Raw genomic sequence first — 24,593 nt, 5'->3', positions numbered from 1 at the left:
TGAACGACATTAGTTCTCTGGGTGGAGCATAATGATGTTCTCCGGCAACAACCCCTTGAACAATGCTTTAAAAATGAATATTTTTTGGTTAGTCCAGGTACTGGAACTTTTATTCTAAGTATATGAATTTACAAGGCATGGTTTCTTGTCTACGATGATCTCCGTTCTATTGGCACCTCGAATATTATCTTTATGATGTGGTTCATGTGGGCAAGGTAGTCATTAGATATTGAAGTTGCTAGAGACATCGTTATTTATCTTCAGAATTTTTTAGTTCCCCTTTTCTGTTTGATGATCTATGACCATGGTTTTGCTAAGATGATCTGTATTTGATTGCATCACTAGTACTGTTTAAGATGTGAAGGCCAGGATACCTGGATTAACAAACAAAAAGAAAACAAGAGAAAAGAAAAGATGTGATCCATGTGGTTTAGGTATTGTTTTATATTGATGACACAAGGACTAACATTCTATTCATCTTCTCCAACTTTATTTTTTAGTCTTATTCTTTTTGTTATGTATTATACTACTAGAGTCTTGTATAATTTTCTTATCCCTCCAGTGGGATTGTTGGACAATGGAACTAGCCTTTGTGAATGTTGAGTTTTTTTTAGTTTAGTGCATCATGAGCTCCATGGAGGATACTGGTGCTGGAACTAAAAATATTTATGCGACTAGAAGCAGCTGTTTTCTAGTTGCTCTCTGACGAGAATAATGTGACAAATATGACACTGTTGGAGGCTGAGGGAACATTTCATACTGTGCAGTTAGATGCAACATTATTGTTCTGCTTGGGGGGAAGTATTTTGAAGAAGTGATAAAGGGCAGTCAAGTGCATGAAACTCCCATCAATACAGGTGTTTGGGAAAGATTGGATCACATTGGATCTATTATACATAATTTTACCTTGCATTGTAAGAGATTATTTTTGCAATTGGAACTCGTGACCATAAGATCACATGACAATAATTTTATCATTGTGCCAAAACTTTCCTTCATTTTGGAGCAGTGATGTTTCCAGAAAAATCCTCACTATATTTCCCCATGACATACCAGTATTGACTGATACTGAAGGAGTTTGCAGGCTGATTCCTTCTGATTAAAAAGCTTGAGAATCCTTACAGATTTTAAGAAATTAAGGAAAGTCCATGGTTCTGATGATTTTATGCGTTAACTCTCTTTGCACAAATACATAACAAAAATGGGTAAGTGAATATTGCAAGAATTTCTTCTGCTCAATCTTACATGATGGCTTGGCCAATTGTATGAATGATTTATTTATCAGATTGAATGTTCATATGCGCATTAGACAGTAGGATGGTCTCTTTCTGCTGGCGCTCAAACCAAGCAAGAGAACATCTTGGATGGTGAATCATCATTGCTTGATTAATGTTTGAGGCATTCATTGAGTGATCTAGGTCCATAACAAATACATAATTCTTGGAATGTTCTTCCTATGAATATTAGCTATCATCTGCTCTCATTGGTTCATCTCTGTTGACAAATTTCTCCTAATGTGGTTATTGTTAGGATGCATACTAAAAATCTAATTTTTTTATGAACATTTATATTTTGAAATGAGAATCATTTTGATCAAATGTTACATTTTATATTTATATGTTAATACAGTTATCCATTTAATTCATATTGTAGATAACATGGTGTGTGGTGCCACACACCATGTTATCAGTTCTTTTATAAATTATAAATAGTAGCTCACGATCGAGATGGATAGGGACAAATTATTGGAACGGTTGTAGTGTAATTTGGTATTAGTCTGTCTTGACTATAAAATCATACTAGTACACTATGTGTGTATTGAGCAGGACCATTTGAGGTTGTTCGATTTATACTGACTGCATAAAAGAACAGAACTTCTGTTATTATGGATGTGTGTTCTCTTAATCCCGATTTAATAACAAACACGTATACTTAATATTTGTTTCTTTGACTTATCAATGGGTGAGATTTATTCGTTAAATCAATATGCCCGATGAGTTGGGAGATAGTACCATTTATATGGTGTGCTGTTAATTATAAAAGGAAACTGAGTCCTATTTATTTAGGTTGATGATGTCCCCTTGAGGAGCTCATAAAGATTATCATGTAAACCCTGCAGGTAGACTTAGTCCGACATGATAATAAGGTTGAGTGGTACTATTCTTGGAACTAGATGTTAATTAAGTGAGTTGTCAGTAACTCATTTAATTAATGGACATACGATATCTTAAACGCAGGGAGACTAACACACTCATGATAAGTAGGAGTCCATATTATAATATGAGATTGGTGCGGTAGTTCAATAATAACTCTTTAATGGTATGAATTATTATTGATGAACTTGAGTTGGGTGTTCGGGTCGAACACAAGAAGTTCAAGTCCATCAGGAGGTCAAAACCAATTCCTCCTCTTGGTCCCTGTTGTAGCCTCTATAAAGCCTCGCATTCACCCGTTTTGGTTTTACTTCCTACCCAAGAAAGGGGTTGACCACATCCTTGCTTGGTGTCCAAGCAAGGGGTCGGCCAAGCCTTGCTTGTTGCCCAAGCATAGGGCCAGCTAAGCCTTGCTTGGTGCCCAAGCAAGGGGTCGGCCACAATAAAAGAAAAAAAAAAGAGTTATGAAAAGGGATATTTTTTCTCTCAACAGAATTCTAAAAAATCTATTACTTTTTCTCATTTTTTATCTGGCGCAAAGGGTTATAAAAGGAGAGGAGGTTGGACCACAACAATCAATCAATTAAGAATTGATAAGTTTTTCTCCACAACTAAAAACCCTCTCATTTCCCTTAAGGTCGGCACCCCATCCTTTTCTTCTTCCCTTTCTTCCCTCTAGGGTCGGCGCCCCACTTCTTTTTCTTCTTCCCTTTCTTCCATCTAGGGCCAGCGCCCCATCTTCTCTTGGTGGTCGGAGCTTGGAGGAAAAGAAAACGAAGAGACAAAGCACCTTGGTGGCCGACAGTTTGGAGGAGGAGAAGAAGAAGAAGGCGCCCCTTTTCTTTGCATCTTTTGGTGGTAGGCGGCTTGGAAACAAAAAGGGTTCGAGTGTTTTTGTCTTGGTAGATCGTCGCCCACACGACGTCCAAGAAGAGGAGAGGAATACGGCAAAAGATCAAGAGGTCTTTATCTACGAAGAAAGGTACAACTAGTTATTTATTCCGCAGTGCAACTAATTTTGTTTTCTTTGTATGGATCCTGAAATACCAATACAAGAGGCTAGCAATTTTGTGTTTCGACCTCGCTTCATTATTTTCCGACAATTCCCCGCCGCCTTCCTTCGATCTCCAGCTTCTTCGTAAGGTTCCTCCGCCTTTCCTCTCTGTTTTCCTCGTGTTTTTTTGTCGAGTTCTTGTCTTCTGGTCTCTGTCCCCTTTATCATCTTCTTCCTTCTGCCGTGTGTCATTTTCTTACCTTTTGCTTTCTTGCCCGATCGGGCAATGGCCAGTTCTTCCCGACCCGCAGACCTCACTTTAGGTCCCTGGTATATTACCATGGAGTCTCGCTTCGATTGGCGTGACGCTGAGGCTTTGCTTGATGGTTATGATATTCCGTCCGACTTTGAACTCATTCTACCCTCACCATCCGCTCGGCCTCATAAACCGCCGCGCGGAGCCATCTGTTTTTTCCGCGACCAATTCACGGTCGGTCTGCGGTTTCCTCTCCACCCCTTCTTCGTCGACGTTTGCAATTTCTTTGGTCTTTCGCTCGCCCAATTAGTTCCCAATACTTTTCGCCTTTTGTGTGGAGTGATGGTCTTGTTCAAGATACACCGCATTCCTCTCCTCCCGGAAATTTTTTATTATTTTTATTATCCCAAGCCGTCCGAGCTGGGTGTCTATCTATTCCAGGCTCGGCCCGGTCTAGTCTTTTTTGATAAACTTCCCTCCTCCAATAAACATTGGAAGGAGTACAACTTTTATCTTCGTCTCCCCGAGCGGGCTCCCTTCCAAACCAAATGGCAGGTCGGACCACCTACTTCTCCCGAGCTAAAAAGATTTAAGACCCGACCGGACTATCTCCAGGCCGCGAACATGCTTGCCGGTCTGAAGCTCGATATCAACAAACTTCTGCCTAAAGGCGTGCTGTATATATTCGGCCTGAGTCCGAGTCGGACTCCACTCCCGAGCAGTTTCGGTAAGAATTTCACTTGCTTGTGTACTTTGAGTGCTAACTTATTTTCTTCTTTTACCTTTGTAGCAAATATCGTCATGGAGTCCGTGATGCTCGAGATTTTGAAGAGGAAAGCTGAGGCGCTTAAGGCGGCAGCCGCCAAGGAGATGGAACAACTGGGCATCACCCCGGTCGGCTCTCACGAGGGTGAGAGCGAGACAAACGCGGAGGAGTCGGCCGCTCAGGCCTCTCCCGTGGAGGTGACGGGAGGCGCTATGTCAAACAGGGAATCAACCGTCCAAGAGGAAGGCTCCGATCGGGAAGGCGAGCGCCTGCTTAGACAAAAAAGGCGCCAAACGAAGACACCGTTGCGATCAGCTACTTCTGCTGTTCGTGTATCCGAGCGGGCGGGATCCGATTCTCGTGGGAAAACTCCAATGGTGGAGGCATTATCCTCCGATCGAACTCCGTCTCAACCAAACTCGCCTGCCAACCCTATTGAGGCTGTGCCGGTCAGCACTCTTCTACCTGCCTTCCGCCGGGTCCAGCGCTCGGCTATTTTATCCAAGTTCTCCGCCCCGGCCTCTGCTCCCTCTGCATCTGCTCACACGACTCCTGGCCGGAGCCGCACCATCAGGGCCACCCTGCACCTTCCCACCGAGGAGCTTTTGTCCGAGTCTGATCGGTCGACTGCGCCCGAGCATATGATCACCATGAAGGGGCCCCTCGTCGAGATGTGGGCCGATGCTCGGGCCCGTGTTGCGATGATTCCGCTCGGCAACCTAGACAACAACCAAATGCAGCAGACCACTGGGGTAAGTGTGTTTTCTTCCGAAGTCCTTTACGTCATCTTCCGATCGGCTATTAATACTCTTGTTTATGTCAGAGATGGGTGGAGGAGATCGCTGTCGCCAATCGACTGGCCATGGTGAACGAAGAATTGAAGAGGCTGAAGGGTTCGGACGGCCCGTCCTCCCAAGGCCCCTCCTATGCCGAGCTGCAGAAAGAGCTCCAGAATACCAAAGATTTGTTGGAGGCTGAGCGAAAGAAGACGGCCGACCAGGCCTATACTCTGGCCGAACTCGAAAAACAGGTCAAGACTCTTGACCGAAAAATAAGCCTAGCCACCGATCAGAAGAAGACGACCATCGCTGATCTGGAAAAGAAAAACGTCGAGGCGCGGGGCCTGGAGCAACGAGTTAAAGAGTCGATGGAGCAACTGGACGGCGAGAAAGCGGGCCGCTTGGGGGAGGCGACCAGACATAAGGACGAACTGAAGACCTTGCAGGAGGCTCTTGAAGCTTCCCAAGCTGCCTTCAAGGAGTATCAAGAGGCCGAGCCAGGCCGGGTCGCAGCCCTGAGGCTGCAGCACATCTGCTTGAACGAATTTTCTGAGAAGGTCTGCGAGCGGATGTATACTGCCTTTGAGTTGGCTATTGCCACCACGATGGACTATTTGAAGTCCAAGGGTCAGCTTCCCGACTCTGCTACCATCCTGGCCGAAGACTACGCGGTGCTCCTTTCTTCCATCCCGAAGACCGTTTATGATTTCCTTGAATAAAGTATTTTTTGTAATCCTTCCGACCGGCTCTAATGGCCTGAATTTTAACAAAGGTATACTGTCCTTTTGTTAGTTAAATCGCCAGTACCTGTGTCTTCCAATCAGAGCGCGAACTACCGCCATTCGCGTCCCTCACCTTTCCTTCTCGTTAATCGTCTCTCGTCCTGCCTTCCTAGCTCTCCAAAGGAATTTTTCACGAAGTATTTTCGATAACTGGGCCGCTCGTCTGAACACACCCACCTTTTTAAATGGAGTTCCCGTTAGATGTTCGCGAAGTACCTTTTGTAACTTGGTCAATCGTCCGCTCGGCTCATAGGCCGACCTTTTTAGTATCTTCTTGCCGATCGACCCGGACGGAAGTACGTTATTATTTTCTTCTTGCCCCTAAGAACAAGGCTTGTCGATTGCTGGTGTCTATCACCGAGCCGAAGCCTGCATGACTTGTCTCGTCCAAGCAAGACAATATTTCGGCCGGAGGGTTTATAGTCGCCGGTTTGACTCTAAGATTTAACGTCGGTGCTCGACGGTTTTCAGGCCGGAGGGTTTATAGTCACCGGTTCGACTTCTAAGATTTAACGTCGCTGCTCGACGGTCTTCAGGCCAGAGGGTTTATAGTCACCGGTTCGACTCTAAGATTTAACGTCTCTGCTCGACGGTCTTCTGGCCGGAGGGTTTATAGTCGCCAGTTCGACTCTAAGATTTAACGTCGCTACTCGACGGTCTTCAGGCCGGAGGGTTTATAGTCGCCGGTTTGACTCTAAGATTTAACGTCGCTGCTCGACGGTCTTCTGGCCGGAGGTTTTGTAGTCGCCGGTTCGACTCTAAGATTTAACGTCGTTGCTCGACGATTTTCTGGCCGGAGGATTTATAGTCGCCGGTTCAACTTTAAGATTAACGTCGCTGCTCGACGGTCTTCTGGCCGGAGGGTTTATAGTCGCCGATTCGACTCTAAGATTTAACGTCGCTGCTCGACGGTCTTCTGGCCGGAGGGTTTATAGTCGCCGGTTCGACTCTAAGATTTAACGTCGCTGCTCGACGATCTTCTGGCCGGAGGGTTTATAGTCGCCGGTTCGACTCTAAGATTTAACGTCGCTGCTCGACTGTCTTCAGGCCGGAGGGTTTATAGTCGCCGGTTCGACTCTAAGATTTAACGTCGCTGCTCGACGGTCTTCAACAATAAGCTTTTAGCTTGGATAACGTACGCCCGGCCGAACGGCACGGGGTCTTCGCCCTCGAGCCTGTAGCTCGGATAATATACGCCCGGCTGACCGACACGGGGTCTTCGCCCTTGAACCTGTGGCTCGGGTAATATACGCCCGGCTGAACGGCACGGGGTCTTCGCTACGCCTTCATGCAGCTACCCGCTTGGCGCATAATGCTCATTTCTTTGCTTTGTTCTTATAACTTTTATTCCTGCAACCAAATGATACATTCGAACGGAATATTCATGAAATGTATTACATCGGCGCACCTTTCATCCGGCCCGATAGGGCTGGAGGTGGTTTGCGCTCCATAGTCTCTCTAGCCGCCGTCCATCCTCATCCTCCAAGTAGTAGGCTCCTGATCGGAGCTTCTCGACGACTTTGAAGGGTCCTGCCCAAGGAGCCTCCAGTTTGCCTACGTCCCCGACTGGCTTCACTTTCTTCCAGACCAAGTCACCCACCTGGAATGCTCGGGGAATCACGTGGCGGTTGTAGTTTTGCTTCATTCTCTGCCTGTAGGCCATCAGCCGGACGGACGCTTTGGCTCGCTCCTCGTCGATCAAGTCCAATTCTAGCTGCATCCGCTCGAAATTATCCTCGTCGTAGTTCTGGATCCAGACGGACTCTACGCCGACTTCGACTGGGACGACCACCTCACCTCCATACACCAGGTGGAATGGTGTTACTCCAGTTCCCTCCTTAGGGGTCGTGCAGATGACCCATAGGACTCCCGGCAGCTCGTCCACCTAGCTTCCTCCCATGTGGTCGAGTCGAGCTCGAAGAATTCGAAGGATCTCCCGATTGGCTACTTCGGCTTGACCGTTACTCTGGGGATATGCCACAGACGTGAAGTACTGCTCAATGCCATATCCCTCGCACCATTCCTCAAGCTGGTTCCCGACGAACTTTCGTCCGTTGTCCGACACGAGCCGACGTGGGATGCCGAATCGACAGATGATGTGTTGCCAGATGAATTTCTTGACCATCTGCTCGGTTATCTTGGCCAATGGCTCAGCCTCTACCCATTTGGAGAAGTAATCGACTGCCACCAACAGGAACCTCCGTTGTCCGGTCGCCATAGGGAAAGGTCCCACGATGTCCATGCCCCACTGGTCGAACGGGCAGGACACTGTGGATGCTTTCATTTCCTCCGTCGGCCTATGAGAACAACTGTGGTACTTCTTACAAGAAAGGCATGTTGCGACGGTCCGAGCGGCGTCCTCATGTAGAGTTGGTCAGAAGTATCCGGCCAGCAGGATCTTCCTAGCCAAAGACCGGCCGCCTGAATGACCTCCGCAAGATCCTTGGTGTACCTCCTGGAGAATGTACTCGGCGTCTTCCGAATTGACGCACTTCAGCAGAGGTTGGGAGAACGCCTTTTTGTAAAGCCGATCTCCGATGAGCGTGAACCGGTCGGCTCTCCTTCTAAGTAGCTGGGCTTCATCCCGATCAGACGGCATGACACCTGAGCGCAAAAACTCCATGATGGTTGTTCTCCAATCGCTTGGGAATGTGAGACCCTCCATCCAGTCCACGTGCGCTACCAAGGATACTTGCTCGATTGGTTGCTGGATGACGACCGGCGATATCGAGCTTCCGAGCTTGGCTAATTCATCTGCTGCCTGGTTCTCCGTTCAGGGTATCTTCTGGACCACCACCTCGGTGAAGCTGGTCTTGAGTTTTTCAAAGGCCTCCGCGTACAACCTAAGTCTTGCATTGTTTATCTCAAAGGCGCCCATGAGTTGTTGAGTGGCTAGCTGGGAATCCGAGTGGATCACCACCTGGCTAGCTCCAACATGCCGTGCGGCCTGCAGTCTGGCTATGAGGGCTTTGTACTCTGCCTCATTATTTGTTACCCTATAGTCCAGCCGAACGGACAAATGCATCCGCTCTCCCTGAGGCGAAAGTATCAGGATCCCAATTCCGCTTCCGAGCCGAGTGGACGATCCGTCCACATATACTTTCCATGTAGCTTCGGACTCGGGCTTTCGTACCTCCGTCACGAAGTCTGCTAAGGACTGTGCCTTGATCGCCGGGCGAGGTTGGTACTGGATGTCGAATTCGCTTAACTCCGTCGTCCACTTGATGAGCCGTCCGGATGCTTCAATGTTTAGGAGTACCCTTCCCAATGGGTTGTTCGTCATCACAATAATGGTGTGCGCTAAAAAGTAAGGGCGCAACCTCCGAGCGGCAAGGACCAAGGCGAAGGCTAACTTCTCAAGACCGGTGTAGCGAGACTCAGCATCCTTTAAGATATAACTTAAGAAATACACAGGCTGTTCTTCGTCGTCCGGCCTTACTAATGCCGAGCCCACAACATGCTCGGTTGAAGATAAATAAATTCAGAGTGGCTCGCCTACGGCCAGTTTTGCCAACACGGGTAAGGAATTCAAGTAAGTCTTCAGTCCTCGAACGCTCGATCGCATTCCTCATCCCATTGAAACTTGATAGCTTTACGCAGAATCTTGAAGAACGGCAAGCTCCGGTCGGCGGTCTTAGAAATAAACCTTGACAGCGCCGTTATCCGATCGGTGAGACGCTGTACCTCTTGAAGATTTCTGGGAGGCGACATGTCTTGCAAGGTCTTTATCTTGCTGGGGTTTGCCTCTATGCCCCGCTCGGTCACGATGTAGCCCAGGAAGCGCCCGCTTTTTGCTCCGAACAGGCACTTCTGAGGGTTAAGCTTGACTCCGTATCCTCTTAATGTTTGGAAAGTCTCCTCCATATCCGCATAGAGATCTGCCGCCCGGAAGGACTTGACAAGTATGTCATCCACATACACTTCCAAGTTGCGTCCGATCTGCTCCCTAAATACTTTGTTCATCATACGCTGGTAGGTAGCTTCTGCATTCTCCAGTCCGAACGACATTACATTGTAGTAGTAGGTGTCGTCCGTCGTGATAAAGTTGACCTTCTCCTGGTCTTCTGGGGCGAGCGACACTTGATGGCAGCCTTGGTATGCATCCAGCATGCATATCAGCTCGTACCCGGCCGTGGAGTCTACCTGTTGATTGATCCGGGGCAGGGGGTAGAAGTCCTTCCGGCATGCCCTGTTCAGGTCCCAGAAATCGATGCAGACTCTCCACTTGTTGCATGGCTTGGAGACCAGTACCACATTCGCGAGCCAACTCGGGAATTGCACTTCCCTTATGTGGCCGGCCTCCAGGAGCTTCTCTACCTCCGCCCGGATAATTACATTCTGCTCCGCGCTGAAGTCCCTCTTCCTTTGCTTCACCGGCCGAGCGTCTGGCCAGACGTGAAGCTCGTGCTGCGCTACGCTCGGCGAGACCCCCGGCAGCTCATGGGTCGACCAAGCGAAGACGTCGCGGTTTCGCTGGAGGCATTTGATCAGCTTTTCCTTCTGCTTCTCCTCCAGGTCGGACGCTATAAAGGTGGTGGCCTCCGGTCGGGAAGAGTCAATCTGCACCTCCTCCTTTTCTTCGTAAATCAAAGAAGGTGGTTTTTCAGTTATAGCATTTACCTCGACTCGCGACACTTTTCGAGCGGACTTGGTTTCGGCTCGGACCATCTCCACATAACATCTTCGAGCTGTCAGCTGGTCTCCCCGTACCTCCCCTACTTGATTTTCCACCGGGAACTTGATCTTCTGGCAGAAAGTAGAGACGACCGCCCGGAACTCATTGAGAGCTGGTCGCCTCAAGATAACGTTGTATGCAGAAGGAGCGTCAACCTCGATGAAGCTGGTGGTCCTTGTCCTTCTGAGCGGCTCCTCTCCCAACGAGATGGCCAGCCGGACCTGGCCGACCGGTAAGACTTCGTTCCCCGTGAAACCGTAGAGGGGGGTTGTCATTGGCAGTAGTTCAGCTCGGTCGATTTGCAGTTGGTCGAAGGCCTTCTTGAATATTATGTTGACCGAGCTGCCTGTGTCAATGAAAATGCGGTGAATAGTGTAGTTAGCTATTACCGCTCGAATGATCAGGGCGTCATCGTGTGGGACTTCGACTCCCTCGAGGTCCCTGGGCCCGAAGCTGATCTCGAGTCCGCTCGCCCTCTCCTGGCTATAGCCGATCGCGTGTATCCTCAGCTACCTTGCGTGCACCTTTCTGGCTCTATTGGAGTCTCCTCCGGTCGGGCCTCCGGCGATGATGTTGATCTCGCCTCGAGACGCGTTGCCCCTATTCTCCTCCTCTCGAGCAGATGGTTGAGGGCGTTCATGCGACACCCGATGGTGGGCTCCGGGCTGCTGACGATGATGCCGCTCGGGGGATCTCCTTTCTATTCTTTGAACAGGGCTCCGTTGTCGATGTCGTCGGTCTGGTAAAGGTGATCGGCGGTGGTAGCCCCTTGGCACAGGATGAGTGATGGGGGGGAGGCTCCGACAGTCACGAGTGTTGTGAGTAGCTGACTGATGGAGTAAACAAAACATCGGGGTCCATACCTTCCCCTTGGGCTTGGGCCGATCAGCCGCGACTTGCTGGACAGCGTGCGGTCGAGTGTGCTGATGAGGACGGGCGGCTTCGGCTCACGGTCCTCTGGGGGGCTGGTGGTTGACGGGCTGCTTCCGCTCGGCGGAAGCTGGTTGGTCACTCAGGGCTTCCTTTCTTCTCGTCGCCTGGGCTTCCTCCACATTGATGTACTCGTTGGCCTTATGCAGCATGTGGTCGTAATCCCGAAACAGCTTTCGGATCAGCGAGCGGAAGAAATCACCGTCCACGAGCCCTTGCGTGAACGCACTCATCATTATTTCCGAGGTGACCGTCGGAATGTCCATGGCCACCTAGTTGAAGCGCTGGATGTATGCTCGGAGCGACTCCCTCATGCCTTGCTTGATGGCGAACAGATTGATGCTGGTTTTTTGGTGGCGTCTGCTGCTCGTAAAATGATGGAGGAACTCCGTTCGAAATTTCTTGAAACGCGTGATAGACCCGTCCGGCAGCCTCCGGAACCACCGATGCGCCGACCCCGAAAGGGTGGTGAGGAACACTCGGCACTTCACACCATCCGTATATTGATGCAGAGTGGCAGTGCTGTCGAACTTACCCAGATGGTCGTCTGGGTCGGTTGTCCTGTTGTATTCGCCGATCGCAGGGGGCACATAATGTTTCAGCAGTGGATCCTGCAGGATGACATCTGAGAACTTCCGGTTGATCCGCTCGGGTGACGCGTCCGTTCGGGGCGCTTTTCCTTTTCTGACGTCCCGGACGGGTGCTTCGTTCGATGAAGATCTTTTGTCCTGATTAGCTTGCGCTACCTCCGAGGGCGTCTGGAACAAAGCCTGATGAAAAGGTATCGGGGCGGGTGGCGCCCCCATCTGAGTGTCGGTCGGTCTCTTATTTTGCCCCCATATGGAGAGCTGCTCCGGTCGCTCTTCGGGTGCCGCTCGACCCCCCGATGCTGATGTCGCCTGCTGCGCTGCCCGCTCGGCCTGAGCTTTCTGCTGCTGCTCCACGATTTTTGCTGCTCGCGCTTGGACGAGTGCGTCGAGTTCTTCTGGGGAGAGCGTCACCATGAGTTGACATCCAGCTTCTTCCATCTTCTAGACTCGGATTCAGGTGTGTTCCCACAGACGACGCCAATTTGATCCTATCCGAGCGCTGAGTCGACGGACGCTGGGGACGTGGCACGCTTCGCTGTCTCCGACTGGTGGTGTAGATCTCCGACGAACCTGCAAAGAAACCGAGACGGGAGGGGTTTCTCGACGACGACCCTCCGACGCTCAAGTCAGGCAACGAGAAATGAAAGAGGCAGCGTAACTGTGGCTACAGTGAGGATTGCGCATACCTTCGTCGACATCTGGGGGTCCTTATATAGGACCCTGGGGAGGCGCGGGCACGCTTCTCTATGCGTGCACGCTTCCCCAAACATACCTTAACGAGCCCCTGTCAGAAAAGTACCTCTGACGTCATTCTGCAATCGTCCGAGCATATTCCGGATATGACGGTGGAAGTTTCCACCGTATGATCCTGTGTACGGCTCGGCCGCCAACCTTGCTGCCTGTCGGCGGCAGACGTCTCGAGGATGATGTTATCCCCTGTCTCCTTTGTCCTCTTGCGCTTCCTGTCTGTTCCACGGCCGAGCGGTTCGGCTGCTCGGCGGGCATATCACTTCCGCCTCAGTCGTATGCTCGGATGAGATTGCTTCTGTCTGACTTTGTTGCCTTGTGCCCCGGCCGAACGGACATCCCGCTCGGCCATGAAACCTTTTTACCTTGAGCAACGGAAACCCGACCCCTAGTCGGGTTGTCTTTTATTCGGCTCGGGGATAACCGGCCGGTCGTCCATCTCATTCCAGTCGGTCAGGTGGCCGGTCGGCCCTCGCAGTTCGGTCGGTCGGGTCTCAGGGTTGAATCTCTTAACCTTTGACCTCCGCGTGTCATTGACCTTCCGCCGACGAGGGTCCCCCATCCTTATCACCGGATCACCTATCATGATCACCATTATCCTTTTGGCTTGCAACATGTTGCCTTCTATTCGATATAAAGCTAATTTACTCTTGGCAAAATGGAAAAGGCAAAATTCATTCACAGGTGAACTAGCTAAAATATGCTAGTCAAGATTAATACAGTATAGACCTTCATGTTGTCACTCTATCTGACTTCTCTAATTCAAGAGGAGGCTTTTCCTTTGCAACATATCATGCTTGCTGTGTATTCTGACATGCATATACATGATGCAATTTGAAGAAAACTCATATTATGTGGTTTAATACAAACAGAAGGTGCCCAAGAGAGTTCAAATGAAATCACATGGGACTTTGCCAATCGACCCTGGGTTTATATGTGACAACACCCCTGCATGATCTGCGTCGGGTGGGGGCAACATCAGTAAGAACTATACCTTTCCCATATTCAAAAATACAAGTATATGAACTACTTGAAAATCATAGAATGAGGCAAGGAGGCATTGATGTTGGATTGCTGTGGCTAAAACAGTACTTGTTAGATTGCTGTGGCTAAAATTGGAAACAAATTTATTAGAATTCAATAGCAAAGATTTTAGTTTTAAAATCTTTAAAATATTTAGAGCTTTTCAAACTCTTGATGGATATTTTGATGATTTTACAATTCTTGAAGGCATTTCAATATTTCCTTCACCAAGTTGTAGAAGTTCAATTTACACATCCCTTGCTCCTCTGACAATCAAACTTAACAAAAACCAGACCAGGTCACAATGAGACATACATACATTGGACCATCATTAATTTATATATATACAAACCATTATGAACTAATGATTTATTCAAGAACAAGAAAACTACAATCTTTGTGGCACCCTTTGTCAAGCAACATCTGATCTTCTTCTTCATCATGTGGCCCATGATCCACTTGAGTTAGTTCTTGAACTTTCAGATCCTGATGGTGTCCATACTGAATCACTAAAGTTATCCTGCCAAACAATTACGATTTGAGTACTGAACTATGAGAAAGAACAAACGGGATAGATATGAGTTTGCACCTTGCAAAGCATGCTATCTTCTGCGAGATCTCTTAGCCTCTTGAGTTCCAACATCACTGTAGTTTCAAGATCAGGCCGACCAATCCTTTGCGTCTCGGTGCACTTGAGAGCGATCTCGGCGAGATTTCGTGCCTCTCCGACCGGCCAATCGGCCACTGCTGGATCCAACACTCGAGCGAATTTATCTTCCTCGATCGATAGGCGCAAGAGTTGTGTCAGTCCGTCGGGAGGCTTGGCCGTTAAAATCTGCATCAGCACAACTCCCAGTGAGTATATGTCAGATTCCACCGCCGGCGGCTCTGTTTGGAGGTACTCTGGATCGATATAGCAGCAGAATGCCGACTCGGACGGTGTGACATCGCCGGAAACCGACGAGGTCGGAACCAGCCGCGCAAGGCCGACATCGCTGATCTTGCTCACGTAGTATTTGTCGAGAAGGATGCTCCCTGGCTTGAGGACTCGGTACACAATCGGTTCGGGTTTCATGTGGTGCAAGAAGAGGAGCCCCGTCGCGATCTCGGCCGCGATGATGAATCGGAATTGCCAGGGAATCGCCGGCGTATTCCCTCGCCGGAACAGGCGGTCCTCCAAGCTTCCGTTGGCCATGTATTCGTACACAAGGCAGCGATGCTCCGGGCATGCACCCAAAAGGAGGACGATGTTCGGGTGCCTGATGCAACTCACGAGCTCAATCTAACCAAAGAACGAGAACCCGATGGGAATTAGTATGTAAATTGCTTGCTCTTGGAGTTTCGAGGTGTTCGTTAACTACCTCTTGTTGAAACTCTGCCTGGTCTCGAGTTGCATTTGAGCGAAGAACCTTAACGGCAACCTTTGTATGATCTAGATAGCACTTGTAGACAGGGCCGTAACCTCCCTCTCCGATCTTCAGTGATTCCGCGAAAGATTCCGTGGCGATCTCGATTTCTTCCATTGAGAATCTCCGGTATCGGATATCTAACTGTGACAGGGAATACAATTCCCTCCTTTTGTCCTCCACCTCCTCCTTTAGCTTCCTCTCGAGTAGATATTTCCTCTGCGCTTCTAGTTGTATCGCAGCTTCCTCTATCGTCTGCGCCTCGACCCTCTTCTCTTCCTCCGATCTCCAAGACTGGAGTTCTGCTGCCTGCAACGAGTATATATTGAGTTCAGTACAGACATTGATACCATTTATATGAAGGTACGTGGCCTGACTTTTTGCTTAGCAGCGACTGCTTCTTTGCAAGCTCTGTTGTACATATCCATGGTTTGCTCCAGTTGTTGCTTCAATCTCTTCACCTCTTCTTCCATGCCTTCCTGCATGATATAATATTCAGATAATTCACCTTAATTTGGAAACTGAAAAAAAAACAAAAAAATATATATATACCATGACCGTCGGTGATGACAGAGCCATTATTCCATCGCTTTCATGTTCGATCCAACCGAAGGCGGGTCCGGTGAGGCCGCACGAACTGAGCTTTCCGCACGGCGTCGTGATCCTATCGAAGTCGTGATCGAAGCCTTCCGATGCGTTGGATGCCCTCGAAGGTAAAGCGCAAGCGCAGCTCGGCCTCGCAGAGCTCACAGACGATGATCTGCTGTCGGCGTCGGACCACGCGAAGTATGCCACACTGTCGGTCAGCGAGTGATCCGTCTGCGAATTTGCGTTGGAAGGTCGCGATCTATATATTTTGTTTGTTTGTATTAGTAATTAAGTAGTAGCATCATCTTTAAAGCTTTAATAAATCTAATTAAATCGAGCTTATACGTACCTGATTGATTCATCATGGCGCGGGCTCTGACCGTCCCATGCCATTCCCCTCAATAAGTCACTCGACGCTATACAGGAGTTTACAATTCTTATACAAATGAAATGAAGTTCAGAGAGAGAGAGAGAGAGAGACAGAGATCGATCTATCTAGAGAGAACCTCTTGAAAAACAACCGAAGGTATCGGGCTTGAAGCTGGCATCGGTTAGAATCTGATCGCGAAACGGAGAGTTGGCCGGAGCTGGAAGCAGAGCTACGCGAGTGGAGGATAACTTTCCCTTAGCGATGACATAGACGCTGCAGAAATTGGGAGCCTTCTTGATGATGTTGCCGGTGATGTCGTGGCCGGTGAACCTCCTGACAAATGCACTCTTCGATGAGGCACCGACGACCATCTTCTCGATGGCAGCATGGGAGACAAATTCAGTAATAGCCTTAGCTACGTCTTGCCCTCCCAACACCACGTCCTTGCAGTATATCTGTATTGGAACAACAAATTAAGCACTTGTGTGTTTTTGTTTTGTTTTGTTATGTTTGGATCGAATAGAATTAATTTGTTGATAGATCAAAATTGCACTAGCTACTCACATCTTTGCGCAAACAAAAGCAACGAAATGGAAGGAAGATATCTTTCGCTTTGTGATTCTTGGATTCCTTGTGGCCGACCGCTGTACTACATGGAAAAAGAAGATTATCGATGGCAAAGAAGAAAGCAATGAAGGGGAGACACAGATTACTTACACGAGTGACTCTCGACTTTGACATGGATGAGAGTAAGAACCTGTCCCTTGAGAACGAGGTTGTTCACTGCCCATTGCAATGCACTCTGACTTCCCTTGTTTTTGTCGACGGCCACGGCCACCAGTGGAAACCCTAGAGACATTTCCATTTGTGTTGGATGCCCATTGCCTTTTTCCAGCATTCTTCTTAATTATTCAGCTTCGATCTTATTTTCCTTTTCTTCCTCAATTTCTTCTTCTAATTCTTTCACTTTTATCCAAACCACAAATAGGTAGATTTCTGAACGCTGAAACTTGTGGTTCATTTTAGCCCTCTTTTTTCTATTTTCTCCTCTTGAGCCTTTTTTTTTTTTTTTGTTTGTGGTAATAATGTTTTTGACTCTTTCATTACATTATTGTCTAATGACTATTATTAATTAGATGATAAGGATAGGTATATACCTAATTAGATGTTAGGATTTAGTAATAATTAATATGGTTCATTCGCTTTTATGATGTGGTAGTTTGAATCGAATAATAATTAATAATTAATAATTAATAATAATAATATAAAATTATAGATTTGGCAAGTTACTCGCCTTGCATAAAGTTTCCAATTCGATCGCCGTCATTAATTACGGCTTCGTGTTTCTCACTTCTCCTCTCACTCTCCTCGATTGGAAATTTTCCCCTGTCGGCAGCCTTCGTCGGTGGATCTGGATCTACGATCGAAGAAACGCACGCAAGCACGCTAAGGTTAGATCTCTTCTCTTAGCTCTGTTCCTTGATTTTTCTCCCATTTTTGTAATCGAAACCCATCGCCTTCAGAAAAAACCTAGATTTTCTTTTCAGATCTGCGAGAGAGGCCGACTGGAGATGGGTTTTGTTGCCGGATCCGGCAACAAGATGAAATTTTCCTTCGGATCTGCCTTCTGGTTCCTTGTTCTCTGCTGCCTGGCGTTCCTCCAATCAGGCGATGGGTTTTATCTACCCGGAAGCTACCCTCACGAGTATCCGGTCGGAGAGGTCCTGTCGGTGAAGGTGAACTCGCTTACCTCCATCGAGACGGAGCTTCCTTTCAGCTACTACAGTCTCCCCTTCTGCCGCCCTCAAGAGGGAATCAAGGACAGCGCCGAGAATCTAGGGGAGCTCCTGATGGGAGACCGCATCGAGAACTCTCCCTACCAGTTCAAGATGTTCACCAACGATTCCGAGGTCTTCGTCTGCCGAACGAATCCCCTCTCGGCTGAAGATTTTAGCCTCCTCAAGAAGCGGATCGATGAGATGTACCAGGTCAACGTCATCCTCGAGAACCTACCGGCGATTCGGTACACGAGGAGAGACGATTTCGTCCTCCGGTGGACGGGCTATCCCATCGGAGTCAGAGCCGACAATTCGTACTATGTGTTCAATCACCTAAAGTTTACTGTTTTGGTGCACAAGTACGAAGAGACCGATGTGGCGAGGGTGGTCGGAACCACTGGTGACGCAGCCGATGTGATCCAGATTGCAGATAAGTCGAGATCTGGAAAGGTTGGCTGGATAGTGGTTGGATTCGAGGTCGTGCCATGCAGCGTCCTTCACAATCTCGAGAAAACCAAGAATTTGAAGATGTATGACAAGTACCCGGCAAAGGTCGAATGCGATCCTACCACTGTGGCCATGAAGGTAAACGAGAACCAACCTATAGCCTTCACCTACGAGGTTGCCTTCGTCGAGAGTGACATCAAGTGGCCCTCTCGCTGGGATGCTTATTTGAAGATGGAGGGAGCCAAGGTCCACTGGTTCTCTATCCTTAATTCATTAATGGTGATTGCTTTCTTGGCCGGCATCGTTCTTGTGATCTTATTGAGAACTGTCCGAAGGGATCTTACCCGGTACGAAGAGCTGGATAAGGAGGCGCAAGCGCAGATGAACGAGGAGCTCTCCGGCTGGAAACTTGTTGTTGGAGATGTCTTCCGGGCCCCTAGCCATCCAATGTTGCTTTGCGTTATGGTGGGTGATGGTGTGCAGATTCTTGGCATGGCAGTTGTCACCATCTTCTTCGCCGCACTTGGATTCATGTCCCCGGCGTCTCGGGGCACCCTCGTCACGGGGATGTTGTTCTTCTACTTGATTCTTGGAATTGCAGCAGGGTATGTCGCTGTTAGGATGTGGAAGACAATCAAAGGAGGGAATCATTCTGGTTGGATTGCTGTTTCCTGGCGCGTAGCTTGTTTCTTCCCCGGCATCGCCTTCCTGATCCTCACCACATTGAATTTCCTGCTTTGGGGCAGCCATAGCACTGGTGCGATCCCAATTTCCTTGTTCATTGTGCTGCTGCTGCTGTGGTTCTGCATCTCACTCCCACTTACTCTTGCTGGTGGATTCATCGGCGCCAAGGCATCACATATTGAGTTCCCTGTTCGGACTAATCAAATTCCTCGTGAGATCCCTCCGCAGAAGTACCCATCATGGATGCTGGTTATCGGAGCCGGGACTCTGCCATTCGGCACTCTATTCATCGAGCTCTTCTTCATAATGTCCAGCCTCTGGATGGGCCGAGTCTACTATGTCTTCGGGTTTCTCTTAATTGTGTTGATTCTCCTTATTGTCGTCTGTGCGGAGGTTTCTCTAGTCCTGACCTACATGCATCTGTGTGTGGAGGATTGGAAATGGTGGTGGAAATCTTTCTTCTCTTCAGGATCCGTAGCTATCTACATCTTCTTATACTCGATCAACTATCTAGTATTCGATCTTAAGAGCTTGAGCGGTCCTGTGTCTGCCTCACTCTACCTCGGCTACTCATTGTTCATGGTCACTGCTGTCATGCTTGCTACTGGTACAATTGGATTCATTTCGTCCTTCTGTTTTGTTCACTACCTCTTCTCATCTGTCAAACTCGACTGAGCTACTTCTGAAACAAGAGCTCTCGAAACTGACTGAAGGCATGAAGCAGCTATTGGCACAACTAGAAGAGATTACGATAGAGACGATGTTTTGTAGCTTGTGCGTGTTATCATTCATTGCTTCTTATTTTTACCTGTCTTAGAACTTTTTAGTCATAGTATGTACTTGTTGGATCAATTGCTTTTCTCTTTGTCACAGTCATATTTTGTTAAATTATGTTTTTTTTGTCATAAACATAAATAAGAATTGCTCGTTCATTCATGGATGTTGTTGTGCAATTTTTTTGTTTTCCGATAATGACCACTGGAGGTTGTATGATCATTTCAATGTTTACTACTTTACGGTTGCAGGTGTCTCTCTTGTGGGTTAGTGATCTGATCCTGTCTAAGAGCTCAGTCGATGGATGCTGGGGACGTGGCACTCTCGTTGACTGATTGAAGACTTTGCGAGCGTAGATCTTCCGCCGACGTGGACTTGCAAGCACAATACCGAGTCGAGGAGGGGTTCTCCGGCGATGGTCCTTCGACGTTCAAGTAAGATCTCTGGTAGAAAAAAGTAGAGCCAAGGGGAAACGAGACTGTAGCTACAGTGAAGAAATGAGCATACCTCCGTCGAAGTCTGGGGATCATTATATAGGGCTCCCCAGAGGCGCGCGCACGCTCCCCAAGACGTGCACGCTCCTCAAAGCATACCTGGAACGGATGTGCCAGAAAAACGTGTCGGATGTCATATCTTAATAGCACGAGCATATTTCTGACGTGACAGTGGAAGTTTCCCCTATACGATTCTCTGTCTGACCATGCCTCTTGTCGGCGGCACTGGTTCCTATGAAGATATCGTCAACTACTCCCCTTGTCCTTTACCGGGCCGAGTGGAGGAACCGCTCGGCTAGCACCTTTCCCTGGCCGAGCAAAGGGACCGCTCGGCTAACGCCCTCCCGCCGCCACCAAGGTTGGACCGACTCGGATGTCTGCTTGGCCGATGATTTGATGTCTGACTCCGCCCTATCGAGCGAGGGAGCTTTGACTGCCGGGTCAATGTCATGTTCCTGGTTAGCCGAGTGGGATGTCCGCTCGGCCTTCATCTCTTCCTGTTTTGTCTTATGAGCATCAGAAACTTGGCGTTAGGCCGAGCTGTCGATATGCCAGGTCGGTTATTCTTCTCGCCGCTCGGAAAGGTAGCTCACCCGATCAAGTGCTTGCCCTGGATGTTGACCACTTTAACTTCCTACCGAGCGGGCCTCGTCTTACCACCGGATCACGTGCCTCCCCCTTAAGTCTAGTCGAAGGAGGATGCAAGTTCGACTGACTGGACAAGTAGCCTGGTGAACGGTTGGCCGATCGGCTAATAGATGAGTCGGATCCCGCTCGGTCTCTGTGGGACTGATCTCCCCCCCCCCCCCCCCGGTTGGTGCTTCGTGCCTTTGTACTTAGTGTTTTGGATACTTTTCCTCACCGCTTTCGAAGGGGCGCAGGCCGGCCAGCTAATGCTGACACCATCTGAATCTCCTCGCGATGTGTGCAAATCACTTCCATTAAGGTCGAGCGCGCACCCATTAAATGTTGTCCAGTGGGAGGATGCCACGTGTCGTCGGCGCAGTCATCGCACGTCCGAGGTGACAGCTGTTGATGTGACGTTTGACGGTTCGAATTCAACGATCGAATGTGCACTTCGATTCCTGTGCCCTAGATCGGACGACCTCGGTCGGCCGCACCCATCTTTATAAAGCTTCAACATCACCGCTTCTTCCTTTGCGTTCTATTTCTGCTCTCCGACCGTTTGCACCGGCGACTTGCTTGCTCCCAACACTCCGACAGCTTCCAGTTTTCTCCCCCGGCGCTCCATTTTCCTGTAAGCTTTAAGTTCTGTTCTGTTGTCTTCCTTTCTCACCTTTTAGCATTTTCCGGTGCACCGTCGTTCTGTCCAATGATCTTCTGCTTTATTTTTCCGGCAATTCCCTCAGCAACTCCCTATGCTTCTCTGTTTTTCAATTATGGCCAGTTCCTCTCAGCCAGTCGACCCGGCCCTTGGTCTCTGGTATACCACCATGGAGACCAGGTTTGATGCGGGTGACGCAGCGCACCTCATCAACGCTTTTGACCTTCCGCCCGACCACGAGATTGTCTTGGTCAGACCATCCGATCGACCACACAACCCGCCGACCGACACTATTTTTTTCTTTCGAGACCAGTTCGTGGGCGATCTCCGGTTTCCCATCCATCCGTTCATAACCGAAGTTTGTAATTTTTTTCGAATCTCGCTCGTCCAGTTCGTCCCCAATTCCTTCCGGTTGTTGTGTGGTGTAGTCGTGCTATTTAAAGTGCACAACATCCCCCCTCGGGTCTTCCACTACTTCTACTACCCCAAACAATCCGAGCTGGGCACCTATCTGTTTCAGTCCCGTATTGGCCTGGTTTTCTTCGACAAGATGTCCTCCAACAAACATTGGAAGGAGTACTTTTTTTATTTAAGACTTCTCGAATGGTCATACTTTCGCACTCAATGGCAGACTACCCTACCACCTCCGCCCGAGCTGAAGAGGTATAAGACTCAGCCGGATTACCTCCACGCTGCTAATATATTGGCCGGGCTGAAGTTCAACATTCACAAGCTGTTACCAGAAGGTGTGATGTACATGTTCGGGCTAAGTCCGAGCCGAGTGAAGCTCCCGAACAGCCTAGATATGGAATTTCTTAATTTTTTTTCCTTTGAGTCTAACTGATTCTGTTCTTCTTTTGCAGCCGACACCATGATGCGTACCCGAATAACTGGTATAATGAAGGCTAAGCAATCCAAGATTGAAGCAGCTGCTGCTAAGGAGATAGAGCGGCTCGGCCTGACCCCGATCGGCTCGCAAGAGGGCATAGCTGGGGAAAATACAACTGCGGGCGACAGGACCGCCGAGCGGACTCCCAGCGCGGGAGGGGCCACCGAACCAGGCTCAGTTCGTGGCGCATCACCCATCATTCCTGCTGAGGGATCGGGGTCCTCGGGAGACGAAGTACCACTCTCCCGCAAGAGGCGCCGAACGGAGGCGCCATCCTGATCTGCCACTTCAGCCATCCAAGCTTCAGCAGGAGAAGGTGTCCCGTCCCTAGCCCCCGTAATAGTGGAGGCTACTTCCTCCAATCAGACTCCGTTCGTGGCTGAGCTACAGGAGCCACTCCCCGTTCAGCTGATCACCTCCCTTCCTCCGGCTAGGCGGAAGATAACCCAATCAGTCATTCTTCCCATCCGCCCTACCCAAGCCTCCGGTCCGTCTACCTCTGCCCAATCGGCACCGGGCGGGAGACTATCCGTCACCGCCACCCTTCACCTGCTGACCGAGGATCTTCTCGCGCTGAGCGACCAACCCAACTCTCCCCAGCATCAAGTCTACATCTGGGGTCGGCTTGCCCGCGTCTGGGAGGAAGCGAGGGTGCGAGCGACCATGAAGCCCCGGGGTGTGTTGGCCGACAGTCATTTGGAGATGTCCACCGGGGTTAGTATTTGCGTTAATTCATAAGTTACCTCTGCTCGTCACTAATTCTTGCTTGCAGTATTGGGTGGAGAATATCGTCATGTGCCAATGGCTGGCCCAAGTGGAAGATGAGCTGGAGAGACTCAATATTTCTGGAGAAACCTCTTCCCAGGGACTATCGCCCGCTCGTCTGAAGGCTAAGCTGGAGAAGGCCCAACAACTCTTCGCCAAGGAGTAGCAGAAATCAGCCAAGCAGGCCAGCAGGCTGGGCCAAATAGAGGCGCAGTTGAAGACTTATGATAGAAAGCTCGATCTAGCCTCCATGAGGAAACAAAGAGTCATCACCGATCTGGAAGAAAAGAATAAGGAGACTCGACAGATGGTCGAGGATATGAAGAAAGCAAAGGACTCCCTATCTGCCGAGCGGGAGAGCCGATCAGCTAAGGAGGCTAAACTTCAAGGCCAAGTGAAGCGCCTCGAAGAGGAATTAGAGGCTTCGTGCGCCGCTCTGAAGACCTATCAAGAGGTCGAGCCGAGTTGCTTCGAGGTCCTGAAGCAACAGTACCTCCGCTCGGACCAATTCTTGGTGAAGGCGGCCAATCGGATCGTCCGATCTTTTGAGCTAGCGATCGAGGCGATGCTCAGCCAGCTGAAGACGAACGGTCATGTCTCCGAGGCCCTATCTGATAAAGACGTGAACCGTATCCAACTCCTTGAATCCAACCCCAATGAGGTCTTTGAATACATCAAGTGAGTGAGAGATCGGTTGAGTTTTTTGTAAGCCTTGTCTGTAATCCTGCCGCTCGGCAGCATTTATTAATGAAATCATTTTGCGCCCTCTTCATATGCTGTTTGTTTGCTAAGTATTTGGGTGCGTAGTCCCGCTCGGTTGTGGCACCGATGTTATTATTGAAATATTCATTTAGGATCATTCCTCTGGGGTTTATAATCACCGCTCAACTTCAATTTTAGCGTATACGCTAGACGATTTTCTAAGACCGAGGTTTATCGTCGCCGCTTGACGGTCTGTAAGGCGAGGTTTTTATAGTCGCCGCTTTGACTCTAGGGTTTAATGTCGCCGCTCGACGGTCTTTAAGGCGGGGTTTTTATAGTCGCCGCTCCGACTCTAGGGTTTAACGTCGCCGCTCGACGATCTTCAAGGCGGGGTTTTTATAGTCACCGCTCCGACTCTAGGGTTTAACGTCGCCGCTCCGACTCTAGGGTTTAACGTCGCCACTCGACGATCTTCAAGGCGGGGTTTTATAGTCGTCACTCCGACTCTAGGATTTAACGTCACCTCTTGACGGTCTTCAAGGCGGGATTTTTATAGTCGCCGCTTCGACTCTAGGGTTTAACATTACCGCTCGAAGGTCTTCAAGGCGGGTTGACCGCTCGGCGATAACTTTGTAAACCCTTGCTTTAGCTTTTAATCCTGTAGCTGAAGAACGCAGAGAACGAAGATTACATGGTATTAGTTACATCAGCGCACC

At 49.1% G+C, this 24,593-nt stretch overlaps 2 protein-coding genes across 3 annotated transcripts; one reads left to right on the top strand and one right to left on the bottom strand.

Moving 5' to 3' along the window:
- Positions 1 to 13,974: 13,974 nt before the first annotated feature.
- LOC122043805 (U-box domain-containing protein 52-like) lies at positions 13,975 to 17,017 on the bottom strand. The gene is made up of 9 exons (XM_042604382.1): positions 16,777 to 17,017; positions 16,624 to 16,703; positions 16,187 to 16,514; positions 16,039 to 16,105; positions 15,654 to 15,948; positions 15,479 to 15,580; positions 15,057 to 15,410; positions 14,285 to 14,977; positions 13,975 to 14,215 (listed from the first exon to the last, which is right to left on the bottom strand). Exons 1-9 carry the CDS (start codon positions 16,955 to 16,957, stop codon positions 14,135 to 14,137), a joined length of 2,181 nt encoding a protein of 726 aa, XP_042460316.1. The 5' UTR covers positions 16,958 to 17,017; the 3' UTR covers positions 13,975 to 14,134.
- Positions 17,018 to 17,366: 349 nt separating this feature from the next.
- On the top strand, positions 17,367 to 19,908 carry LOC122041521 (transmembrane 9 superfamily member 11-like). Of its 2 annotated transcripts, none has more exons than XM_042601230.1 (2): positions 17,367 to 17,510; positions 17,607 to 19,908. In XM_042601230.1, exon 2 carries the CDS (start codon positions 17,631 to 17,633, stop codon positions 19,641 to 19,643), a length of 2,013 nt encoding a protein of 670 aa, XP_042457164.1. In that variant the 5' UTR covers positions 17,367 to 17,510; positions 17,607 to 17,630; the 3' UTR covers positions 19,644 to 19,908. The 2 variants fall into 2 exon arrangements, with proteins under 2 accessions (XP_042457164.1, XP_042457165.1); XM_042601231.1 differs by having other exon boundaries at positions 17,594 to 19,908.
- Positions 19,909 to 24,593: the final 4,685 nt, after the last annotated feature.

The sequence above is a fragment of the Zingiber officinale genome, chromosome 2A (genome assembly GCF_018446385.1).
Source record: "Zingiber officinale cultivar Zhangliang chromosome 2A, Zo_v1.1, whole genome shotgun sequence".
In the NCBI taxonomy this organism is placed as follows: Eukaryota; Viridiplantae; Streptophyta; class Magnoliopsida; order Zingiberales; family Zingiberaceae; genus Zingiber; species Zingiber officinale.
This window is presented reverse-complemented; position numbering and strand designations above follow the sequence as displayed.